This window comes from Rhinatrema bivittatum, chromosome 2, assembly GCF_901001135.1.
Source record: "Rhinatrema bivittatum chromosome 2, aRhiBiv1.1, whole genome shotgun sequence".
NCBI classification, from domain to species: Eukaryota; Metazoa; Chordata; class Amphibia; order Gymnophiona; family Rhinatrematidae; genus Rhinatrema; species Rhinatrema bivittatum.
In genome coordinates, this window is record NC_042616.1 from 99,025,562 (window position 1) to 99,037,932 (window position 12,371).

Here is a 12,371-nt window from a genome sequence, read left to right on the forward strand (position 1 = left end):
GCCATTTCTTCATATCTCTCCACACAATGATCTTTTCCACCTTTCAATTTCACTATACCACTTTGGACTTTTCTCCTTTCTCTGATGTATCTGAAAAATGTTTTGTCACCTCGCTTTACCTCTTTGGCAATCCTTTCTTCCACTTGACTTTTTGCCTTCTTGATTACTTTCTTCGTCTCCCTCAGTTCCACCAGATATTCTTCTTTGTGCTCCTCCCTTTGGGATCCTTTATATTTCTTGAACGCTGTTCTTTTAGCCTTTATTCTGTCAGCCACCTCCTTTGAGAACCAGTTAGGTTTCATTTTTCTTTTGCTTTTCTTTACTTTTCTAACATATAGATTAGTTGCCTTGGTAATTGCTCCTTTTAGTTTGGTCCACATCTCTCTCATTCTCCCAGCCTTCTAGTTCTTCCTCCAGGTACTTCCCCATTTCATCAAAGTCCATGTTTTTGAACTGCAAAACTCTGGTCTTCGTGCTTCTTCTCCGTATCCTTTGTGTGATATGAAACCATACCGTTTGATGATCACTGGTGCTGAGGTGGGCGCCCACCTGGACATCAGAGACATTATCTCCATTAGTGAGCACTAAATCAAGTATAGCTCTCTCTCTCGTGGGTTCCATTACCATTTGTTTGAACAAAGCCCCTTGCAGGGCATCCACTATTTCTCTACTATTGTTAGATTCTGCAGAAGGGATACTCTAATCTACATCCAGCAGATTAAAGTCTCCAACGATCACCACTTCTCCCTTCTTTCCCATCTTTTGGATGTCAGTTAACCCTTGGTAAAGGTTGTTCTCAGGACTCTGAATCTGCAATTGAGTTGCAGATTGGTTTACTAAGTTAAAACTTTTACTTTGCTGGACACAAGAAGCTTTAGTGCTTCCTGTCTCCTGGCTAAGCACAGCCCAAAGTATCAGATTGACCCCTGGGACAAAATAGCTCACATTCAGGTTTCAATATCAAATTTACCCCTTACAAGCAGAACAAGGCACAGACTTTGGCAAATAGACAGCTCTATTACAATAAAACACAGGTAAATAAAATAAAATTGCACTTAGATTCAGCAGAGGTTCTGGTTCCTTAGAATCCCAGCTCCAAAGAGTTTTTTTAGTTTTCCAGCATGTACTATGGCTGAGCAAAATCCAATTAGCCCCATCTCAACTGGCTAAAGTTAGCTGTAAAATAAACTGAGGAGCTCACAAGGCTACACAGGAACTCCTGCACATGCTCAACAGAGCAAAAGTTCTATGAGCTAAGAGAGAAGGGTCTGTTCAGAGCGATTGTTTGATGTCAACCATATGTCATGGCTAATTTATCCTGCAGTCTATGGAGATCTTTCTTTATGTTAAGAAAACTTGTGTTACCCTTTCAAATGTTACTAGGGCTTGGAGACATTCTATGAAGTTAATAGGTAGCACATTTAATACAAATCAGAGTAATTATTTTTTTTTCACTCAGTGCACAAATAAACTGTATAATCTATTTGCCAGTGGATGTGATGAAAGCAGTTAGCATAACTGGGTTTAAAAACAGTTTAGACAAGTTCCTGGAGGAAAACCATTATTAACCATGTAAACTTGAGAAAGCCACTGCTTGTTCCTGGTATGAGCAGGAAGGATTGGATATGTTCTTTGGGATCCTGCCAAGTCCTTGGGATGTGGATTGGCTGCTGTCAGAGACAGGATGGTAGGCTTGATGGACTTAGTATGACATTTCTCAAGTTCTTATGTTCCACAAGACTGCAGAAGGACAGATATAGTCTATCTTTATAAATGTGGTAACAGGGAGAAGGTTGGAAACTACAGGCTGGTTCATCTTACTTTGGTAGTGGGAAAATTAATGGAGATTCACCTGAAGGATAAGATAGTAAACTATCTACAAACCAATAGTGCAGGATTCAAGGCAGCATGGTTTTACCAGATACTGATCATATCAAATAAACCCAATTGATTTCTTTGATTAGGAGACAAAGGAATTAGATCAAGTAAATATACTAGATGTGGTTTACTTGGAATACAGCAAAACTTTTGAAAAAATTCCAAATAGGAGGCTCATGAATAAACAGAACAGCCTGGAGGTGGGTATGAAGGTATAGAACTGGATTATAAACTTGACTGAGTGTTAGACAACAGAGGGTAGAATTAAATGGAATTAAGTCTGAGAAGATAGTGACTAGTGAAGTGCCACAAGGATTGGTCCTGAGGCCGGTTCTGTTCAATATTTTTGTGAGCAATTTTGCAGAAGAGTTAGAAGGAAAAGTCTGTCTTGTTTGTAAATGACAGTAAACCTATAACAAAGTGGACACACATGAGGGAGTAGCCAAAATGAGAAATGATCTAAGAAAACTTGAGACATGGTCAAATGCTTGTTGTTTAAGATTCAGTGGAAAAAAAAAAGTGCAAAGTCATGCATTTGGAGTATAGAAATCTAAAGAAGCTATATGAAATGGGTGAGAAGATTATGTGCTCCAACCAGGAGAGAGACTTTGGATTGATAGTGTCTGATGATCTCAAAAGAGCAAACAATGTGACAGCGTTGTGACTAGAGTCAGAAGAGTGCTGGTAAACATAGGGAAAGGCATACCCGGCAGAAAAAAGGATCAAGCTACTGAACAGATCATTAGTGAGCCCTCAACTGGAAAATTGTGTTCAGTTCTGAAGATTGCATCTCAGAGAGGATAGAGAAAAGCTAGAGGCAGTCTGTATCTGAAACCATATGACATGAGACGTAAGGATCTAAAAATGTATTCCCTTGAGAGGTGCTCCATGAAAATAAAATCCCAATTCTCACAGGACAAACAGGATGGTAGTCCTCACATATGGGTGACATCACAGGATGGAGCCCTGTACGGAAAACTTTTCTGTCAAAGTTTCTATAAAGCTTTAACTGACACTGGCACACTGAGTGCACTGAGCATGCTCAGCCTGCAATTATCCCTGTGACCTCAGGTGTCTCCCTCAGTCTTCTTTTTCCCGCTCTGCAGTAAGAGTAGCGGTTAGGAGCTCTGTGAGAAATTCTAACACTTTTTCCCACACGGAAACACAAACTTTTACTTCACAAACACTTTTTCCCTGCACGAGTCTTCCTTCACGTACATTTATTTGACGCTCGGTGAGTACTATGCCCTGTTTTTCAGTCGGTTCCTGTCACCTTTCTGGCCTGCCAACCGACTGCAGCCTTCCCTCTCCCTATGTTTTCATAGTTAGCCACACATAGCCTGCGAGTGTCCCTCTGTGACACTCTGCTTGGTTATTAACGCTAGTGGGACAGGGACTTCCACAGTTTCCATTGCCACCAGGGCCTCTGTCGAATCCAGGTCCTTCGATTTCCTCGGTACCCTCGCGCAGTCGATGCCCCCATCGCTACCGTTGGTACCCCCTTCCAGACCATCCTGCATTCTTCGATGCCATCGGTACCCCTCCCCCACGGTACATTGATGCTAACGTTCCCTGCATCGATTCTATCAGTACCATCCATGTTTTTCATCCATGGCACTGATTTTCCCCTGGATTTCATCGATGCCATCATTGCTTGGATGGATGCCATCGATGCACACCCTTGTGTCGTCGGTGCCATCGATACCCGGGTCGATGCCATCATCGCCCAGGGCACTTCCATCGATGCCAGGGTCATTTCCATAGATGCCATCGTCTATTCCATCGGTGCCATCGATGCCTGGATCGATGCCATCGTTGATTCCATCGGTGGCATCGATGTCCGGGTCAGTTCCATCGATGCCATCATTGATTCCATCGATGCCCCGGTCAATTCCATCGGTGGCGTCGATGCCCGGGTCGATTCCATCGATGGCGTTGATACCATCAATGCCGTCGACGCCCGTGGCCATGCCGTCGACGTTCCTATTGATGCGGTCATTGACTCCATCGTTGCCGGCATCATTTTTCCCGATGCCAACAATGTTTTTCGATTTCTCAATGCCACATCGTTTCCATAGATACCTACACCGATGCCATCAGTGCTTTCATCATTGTTATCCTTGCTGTGCCTGGGTCATCGACGTTTTTCATATATATATTTTTGACAATGCCCTCGAGGCCGCTTCGGCCACCATCGACACCGTCAATACCGACATAGCACCTCCACGTAATGCCCTCGTCTAAAAACAGTGCTCCATGCTTTGGGGTCTTATTAAAGCCCTATATTAGCCTATAACACTACATAGTACCAGGAACAGTGCAGGCATGCTTGACAGTCCATCAACATTCGCCATCCAAGACAGCGAGGGCATCCACCTAGGTGCTGGGGAAAGACTTGGCTGAGCACCGTGGCATTCATTGTCACCGGCACGGTGACCGTCCACCACTGACGCCATCCAGCACATTGGTGCTATCCTTCTCGGTGCTGGAGAACGCCTGGGCCGAGAAACATCACCACTGCCATCGCCACTATTCCGCACACTGCTGACATCCTTGGTGCTCCAGAAACACTGGAACGAGTTCCAAAGAATTCTGCACTGGCATCACGACACATCGAGCCGCTGCAATGAGGGCCTGGTTCACGAGTCATAATGGCTCCCCTGTACCCGAGGCGTGCCCCACCGACATTGGTGCGGGATTGTGGCCCCACAAATTACTGTGGTAGCGCCAGCCACGCTCAGCCTGTCTCCTCTATACCTGCACTACCATACCAGGTTTCAGAGTTGAGACGGATATTATGTCCGACAGGCTACCCCTCAATGACTCCTGAAATCCACAGAGCCATCAGTCTTCACCGGCTCGTCCTTCGGCGATCCACGTCGGATGGTAAGTACTCTAATCCCGCTTCAGCGGCATTCCCATTGAGATCTGTTCTCTAATTCGAGCCACATGGTTCGAAAGGTTCTAGGTAGTCTGTCTTCCAAGAATCGTATTAGTGTCACATATCGCTATTGCCAGCTATGTCAGACACCATACCAAGAGAACCTCTCTACCATTTATTTGGGATTGCATCAGGACATCCTCCCGTTGTCAGCAACGGGACCCTGCACTGATTAATACTCTGGCTTCTGGTTCCTAATTCAGGACCGAAGTTCCAGATGGATTCGCTGATCTGCTAAGCACTAGATCCAGCAAATACTGCCTCAGGTGCAAGTCCACCTCGAAACCTGGCGACAGGTCTCGACATTTTCTTGTACAGCACACAGAAATGCGGGTAAGACTTTACCGCCCACGCTCCCTTGGGAGGTTACATGATATCCAGGTTACATCAGCCCCGCCAGTTGGACACCTCCGAGTCTCTCAACTTGCCGGATGTCAGAGCGGCCCCCACTCTGTACCAAGATTCACGGTACACTCCCCCGGCCGCTACAATAACTCTTTACCCAATGCGCTCAAAATTTGGAATACTGCACTAGCGGAAATTGAGAGTCTATTAACTGAAAGATTTTATAGACAGGCACTGCCACAATATCCTTTCAGGATTTTACAATTTGGTGGATATCCAGCAATTTCAGGGTATCCAGCAAGTTCCCTGGGCTCAGAGGAATGACTCCTAGACCTCTTGGTTTTCTTAAGAGAGAATTTGACCACCACCAGTTGGTGAGGCAGCTGCTGTTTTTCATATCCTAGAGCCTTCCCAATGCAGTATATATTGCATCCATCTTCTTATTGACTGAAGCCACAAAGCGGGGACTGTCTCACTTTCTCATCTGTACATCCTGAAAGATTTTATAGACAGGCACTGCCACAATATCCTTTCAGGATTTTACAGTTTGGTGGATATCCAGTATCTAGGCCCTGGACTTTTCCTCCTTTTGCAAAGTAAATGGAGTTGTGTCTCCCATACTCTTAAAGTTGGTGAAGGAGAGATCCTCAGGAGACCTGTTGACTCCACTTGATCATAGAAGTTCTCAGATTCATAGCCATAACTCCAGGCGTACTCTGAGCTGGTCCTGACTGGTATGTTGGAGGTGTGGACCTGGACCTCACCTGGCTAGCAGACATGGTCTCAGAGAGGGCAGTACTTGTCTGTTGGGGCTTAGACTCTGATGAACTCTGACACCTTGGAGAAGCTTCCACTCCCAATGTACTGGAGATTATCATCAAAGTTGCAACACCTGATGTTGAACCACTTCCAGCAACCAGCAGCTGCACCCTTCCTCTAGGTGCTAGCAAGGGCTCCAGTAGAGCTGGACAGCCATGTGCAAGTATATAGATTCTATTGATGCTGGTGCACCAATGCTCTACATCTTATGATCCAGCTTCATACCAAAAATTGCGGATACCACCTCTTCTTGGATTACTTGAGAAGTATCTGGCTGACAACTGGACCCTTGGAGACTGTCACAATTCCTGGGACTGCATGGAAGATGAACTTTCCTCTCCATGGGAACGGTTTGGATGATTCAAATATGCTGTCAGAATGATTCTGTTCCCAGTATCACATATCAATGGAGATAGATGCCAGTGCTTCTTGGCCTTCACCTGATGCACATTATCAGGGCTCCACAATACTGGAATCTAAGAGCTTGCTCTCTTTGGGTGGAAAAAAAGCAAATGATGGCCTCTCCCCCAGTTCTATTTGGTGCTTGTTGCCCTCCTGATGTCGATACACAACCAGTGGTCAGTGCAGCTCCTGGTCCTTCGATGTCAATACTGATGAACCAGACTTACGAATCCCAAAGTGCTTCTCCATGAATAGCATTCTCTAGAGATCATGGTCACACAATAGGGACATCCACTGAATATCATGGTTGGCTCCCAGGCAAAGGACATATCTATCATGGGGATCCATGGTAGTCATGAACCTTTCACGTAGGGTCACTTGTTAAAGCTGTTGACTTTCTCCTGCTGAGGCATCAGACGAAAAATTAAAGCAGCAAAATCAAATAACTTGATAGGAAAAACCCTGAGCAATGCCACCCTGATCCAGCAGTTCTGGTGCACCTTGTGGCTGCCAAAAACTTTAAAAAAAAATGCTTGGTTGGGGATCCAAGATGGTAAACTAGCCTGCCATGCGTGAGCTTGCTCTTACCTTTTCAATTTTTTGTGGAAAATGCCTCATTCAGCCTGCAAACAGAGGGCTAGAGAGAGTGAGGTCTCGGCTGCTATCTCTTCCACCCCTCTGTTGGGACCTATGAACACTCATGTGTGTGCCAGGGAGCTGTTATTCCAGGAGAAAGTTCGCCGAGGTGGATCAGGAGGAAGCTGAACTTGATCTCCCCCCCCCCCCCCCCCCCCCGAACTGATGACATCTCTTTCCCCGGAAGAGTGGACGGCCCCTGCCAATCTTGCTAAGGTGAGATTGCAGGAACCAATATGAGGAACGGTGCCGATAGAAGAAATTATCAGCATTCAGTCTTGTTCTGAGCCAGAGGGCTTGATGGAAGCACCCCAGAGCCTTCGGAGAATCTCCTGTCACAGGGGAGGATGCTGGAAATGCTGCTCCGCAGCAGTTTGGAGAAGTCCCTATTGAGTTACCTTGCACTGGAAAATCAAATACCAGGGAGGAACATCTGTTGCATTAATTTCCCAAAAGATCTGTTTGTTTCACCTAAGGACATGTGGAAAAGATATTTATTGGACATACTTAAAATTCATGAGCAAGCTCTCCCGTTAATTTCAAGGATACATTATATACCTTTTTTCAAGAAAGGTCTCTCTGATCAAAATAATAAGTAGGTTCTTTCGCCTATAGAGCCTGGTAATCTGGATCTTACTACAAATTTGGAAACCTCTGAGGAAAAAACAGTTACTCTGGCTACTCTAATTGATTCCTTTCTACTAGAGTCTGACAGGGATTGGATTCTTAAAATGTATTTCCGCCATCGTATGCTATCTTTCTTAATCCTAAAAGTACAAATTTTTCCAGATCTTGCCAGACAAACACAGAAGAGGAGGAGACAAGTTTTGTTAATGAAACCCCTAGATTTTAGAACTTGGTGCCTTTTTTTCTGCTTAGATTTCCCTGCAAATGCTTGATAAAATATCGTGATGCTTCTTATGTTTTCTTTCAACCATCTCAACTATCAGCTTTTTTGCGTGATAAATCTAGGGTTTCCTTAAGTTCTTCTCCAACCTCCTTAGGTAGAGTGCAGATTGTCCAGTAACATAATCCTCTCATGTTTGTAATAAGCTACCTCCTTTAGTGCTAGTTAGTGATTTTTCAATTATAATTTTTTTTTCCTGTGGTTGTGTATTTGGATCCCCCTTTGAGGACTTGGGTAGTTTGAGATGTATAATTTCCTATAACATTTATTTCTTATATTTTATTTCTGTTTTGTAACATGTATTGCCTTTCAAGTGGATTCTTGAAATATATTTTGTAAATGCATAAATAAATAAAAAATGCTTGGGAACCTACCTAAAGATTAAAGGGGTGAGAGAAGACTCAGGACCCTATGAGGCATGCATTCTGAGCTCCTGAGAAGCAAATTTCCTTAACAGAGGAGAGAAAAAAATCCAGTGGGATCAGTAGAAAAGCAGAGACTGGTGTGGTGATATAGCATTTTGAAGATACCCAGTAGGCATGCTCAAACATTTGAATCAAATTGATGTGCCAGGCTCCATTTGATGTCATCTATGTGCAAGGACTGACATGCTGCTTGTCTCTGAGAAAAGGCTGAATCTTGGCCTTGATAAAATAAGAAATTGGTTAATTACCGTAGTTATAAATTTTGCCTTAATCTGCAAAACATGGAAATTCTGTGGATAATGAAAGTGTTTTCCCCCTATTCATTTTCACTTCAGTAATCGATAGGTTTTCCATTCCTATGAAGAGCAAGTACAGGTTTTGGATTCTACCTTATCATTAGATACACATGTAAAAGCTATTTTTAAAAGCTCTTTTTAAGGTTTATTTTATTAATTCTGATCTTGCAACCATTATTCATGCACATATTACCTCAAAATGAAACTGTTGAAACTCATTGACCAAGAAAGCACAGAATCTTAAGCAAAGGCATCAATATCCTGAGTGTTCCATATTGGCTGTGGGGATTCAAGCATGCTCAAAGTGTACCATACTCTGAAGTAGCTGTGTATGGAGAATTGCCTAACCTCCCAAGATCTAAAGCCAATCATGCTGGTCCTCCAAAGGCCATTCCCAAGCCTTTAAGGAGTTCCACCGTACATTTTTCTTAGATATTTAGAACATTTTGAGGCTTACCACCTTTTTGTCATTTGTGACATTCTCATTGGAGATTTCTTATGGAGATATTAGATGATGTCTTAAGGGTGCTGAGACACTAGCTATGGGGAAATGGAGCCACATGCTTCTGTTGACTTCTCCATGAGTGCTGGGCATATTAATGTCAACGCTGGCGCAGATCTCTATACGGTTACCAGCACCAACTATCTCTAGCCCTCATAGGTTGGATTTTCAGAAAATGTTTAAGGAATTGGTTCTGGTCCACTGAGGAAGTAGTTCAGGTCCTTCAGTTCATACAGTTTTGAGTAGAGGTGGCTTGGGATATAGTAAGTAGTTAATACAGTTTTGTAGATACACAGAACATATTTTTATTTTAACATATTTTCTTTAAATGCAAGACTGACCCTCTTATGAAAATAAGAACATATTTTCCTTATAGGCTCATCTTAAGATTCCATATCTTTATTACTGCAGACATACTTCCTTTCAGATATATCATTCTGCAAATCAATTTATAGGCAAAGAAGGGGAGGAATAATTTTTCTTTTTGGATCAGCAAGGGTAGCTGCAAGGTGTCTGTGGTCAGAAGAGACTTTGGTGAACAATCAGAAGGGATGTGAGTAATGGTCACAAGAAAGAACCTGGACAAACAGTTGAAACCATCAAGTAGACAAGGCATAAATAACTGACATCTCAAAAGCAGGTGATAATGGATTCATGATCATGAACTTGTTGGCAAGTAGAGTATCCCTCTGGTCAATCATGGGTGCTTAGTAATAAGAACCACCCCCTAACAATGCCAACTAGATCTATCCTACCTGTGAGTCTAAGATGGAAATACTAAAATAACAAGTTCCGCACCCTGGCCGACTGCCGGCACATGCTTCCCCAGGACAGGACCTAATGGCGCTGTCCCGGCTAGCCCCTGACCCTCCCCAGCCCAACCCTTTTTAAAGGCCCAGCACTTCCATGCATACCAAGAGATATGCGTGTGGCTGGGCCGTTGATAATGTGCTCAGCGTGGCCTCATGCATATCTCCCAGTATTTGTGCACACCGGGCTTTGAAAATGAACCCGTTTGTATAATAAACCTCAGTGACCATTGTTTCCTCTATTTTTGTACCCAGTGAAGGGTTCTGGGACTAGGAGGTGCTGGTCAGGATGCTCACTTTCCCTTGTTACACAAAAATTGCTTGAGTACTTTTTACATCTGAATCTGGTTTGAAAATCAATTGAAGACAAGGTTCAGTTTAGTACAATTAGAACATATCTCCACTTTATTGGTGGAAGCCAGATTCCTGTTTATCTTTAATTTCTCACTTTGCGTTCAATGTTCAAAGTGATTTACATGGGTAAAAAACATTTTAATTGTGTAAATCAGCTGTCTGAAAATTGCCCTTCCGTAATGTGACCAAAAGCTTGTGTATTATTTTAGCCATATTGAGAAAAAGCATTCTAGGGTGGTGGGTGTTTAGTTTGGAGGAAAAGTATGTGCATAGATTACATTTCTAATCTTCAAGCATCCTTTTCCAGCAAAATTGTACCTGCTGAAAAAGCAGGTTCAAGTCACACCTGCAGAAAGTTTCAAAGTGAAAGCGCACACGTACCTTTGCTTTGAGAATTGGTGTGGGGAAAAAAATATATGCATGATTTTTGACCTAGTATGAATAGTTTCTGTTTTCTATATCACTCTTCCAGGAGTCAGAGTAGTTTAAAACATAAATTAAATGTCATCAAAAACAATGTATACCAATACAAAATATATAAGCATAAAATTACTACATCATTACAAAATACACAATTTCAAAATTAAGAATTACCCATTCACCAGTAAAGAGAGCCCACCCTTACCAACCCCACTCTCTCACAGAGACTATTTGCTCTAAATTTCTGCAAGACTAATGAAACTACCAAAAACAAACACCACCAATAGCACCCGAAAGTCCTAAATGGCTCCCAAAGGCGGAAACCTCTCCCCTACTTTGGAGGCAGTCTACCACCTCAGGCTTGTATTGATTGTAAGGCAGGCTCTGGTGACATCACAGGGTAGGGAGGCTTAAGATCAAGACCCTGCAGCTTCAGCTAATGATGGAAACAGCACTAGAAGGTGGAAACCAGTTTTCACCAAAAGGTCTCACCAATGTAGATTCTGGTCCTGGTTCCCAGTTTGAAAATTGCCCCTTTTATGTGGAGCTTACTTCCAGAGTTCATGGGACATCAGCCTTGATCTGAGCCAGCTGATGAAAGCACTCTTTGAAATTCGTTACCTCAAGGACCTGGCTTTAGCTTGCAGAGTTAATATCTTATGAATTGGTGAACTCCAGACCTTATTGATTTATGCATCGTAAACTACATTTCCTTTTATTCAATTATCTCAGTTCAATGATATTTGAATGATTTATTTTTTAAATTTTAGTTTGAAGAAATCAACAATAGATTATTGAGATCTTATGATACCAACATCGATGAATTCTTTTCTGAAATTGATGACTGCTTAGCTGCCAGTAGAAACATACTTCAACAGTTGGACAAAAAAAATGTTCCAGAAATCAGTGAAGCCAATTGGGAGAAAATACAAATACAGGTGGGTTCTAATAAATAAAATAAAGAAATAGTAATACTTAATAGCAATACCCATAACCTAATTATTTTGATAAGACCTAAACACAGTTTTAAACAAAAATTTTGTATATGGATAGTAAGTAAAATTAGAAGGCCCTGGAAGCATGCAAATCTGCCTCATGTGTATTCATAGCGGATAGAGATGTGAATCGTGTGATCGATCGTCTTAACGATCGATTTCGGCTGGGAGGGGGAGGGAATCGGATCGTCGCCGTTTGGGTTTTTTAAATATCGTGAAAATCGTGTAAATCGAAAACCGGCACACTAAAACATCCCTAAAACCCACCCCGACCCTTTAAAATAAATCCCCTACCCTCCCGAACCCCCCCCCCCCCAATGCATTAAATTACCTGGGGTCCAGTGGGGGGGAGGGCGGGAAAACCGGCACACTAAAACAACCCTAAAACCCACCCCGACCCTTTAAAATAAATCCCCCACCCTCCCGAACCCCCCCAAAATGACTTAAATTACCTGGGGTCCAGAGGAAGGGTCCCGGTGTGATCTTTTACTCTCGGACCTCCGGTGCTTGTAGAAATGGCGCCGGCGCTACCTTTGCCTTGTCATTTGACAGGTCAAAGGTAGCACCGGCGCCATTTTGTTTTTTGTTCCCCGAGGTCAGGAGCGTAGGAGATCGCTCCCGGACCCCCGCTGGACCCCCAGG

The 12,371-nt window shown here is 43.1% G+C and overlaps 1 protein-coding gene across 7 annotated transcripts in view; it reads left to right on the forward strand.

The window, feature by feature from the left end:
- Window positions 1–12,371, forward strand: part of RNF32 (ring finger protein 32) — a 170,817-nt gene that overhangs the window by 130,850 nt on the left and 27,596 nt on the right. For 6 of the 7 annotated variants that reach the window (XM_029588487.1, XM_029588483.1, XM_029588488.1 and 3 more), the window contains one exon: window positions 11,505–11,672. The exons of the other annotated variant lie outside the window; for it this stretch is intronic. In XM_029588487.1, coding sequence (XP_029444347.1) covers window positions 11,505–11,672 — 168 coding nt within the window. The remainder of the gene's footprint in view (window positions 1–11,504; window positions 11,673–12,371) is intronic. 7 annotated transcript variants of the gene reach the window in all.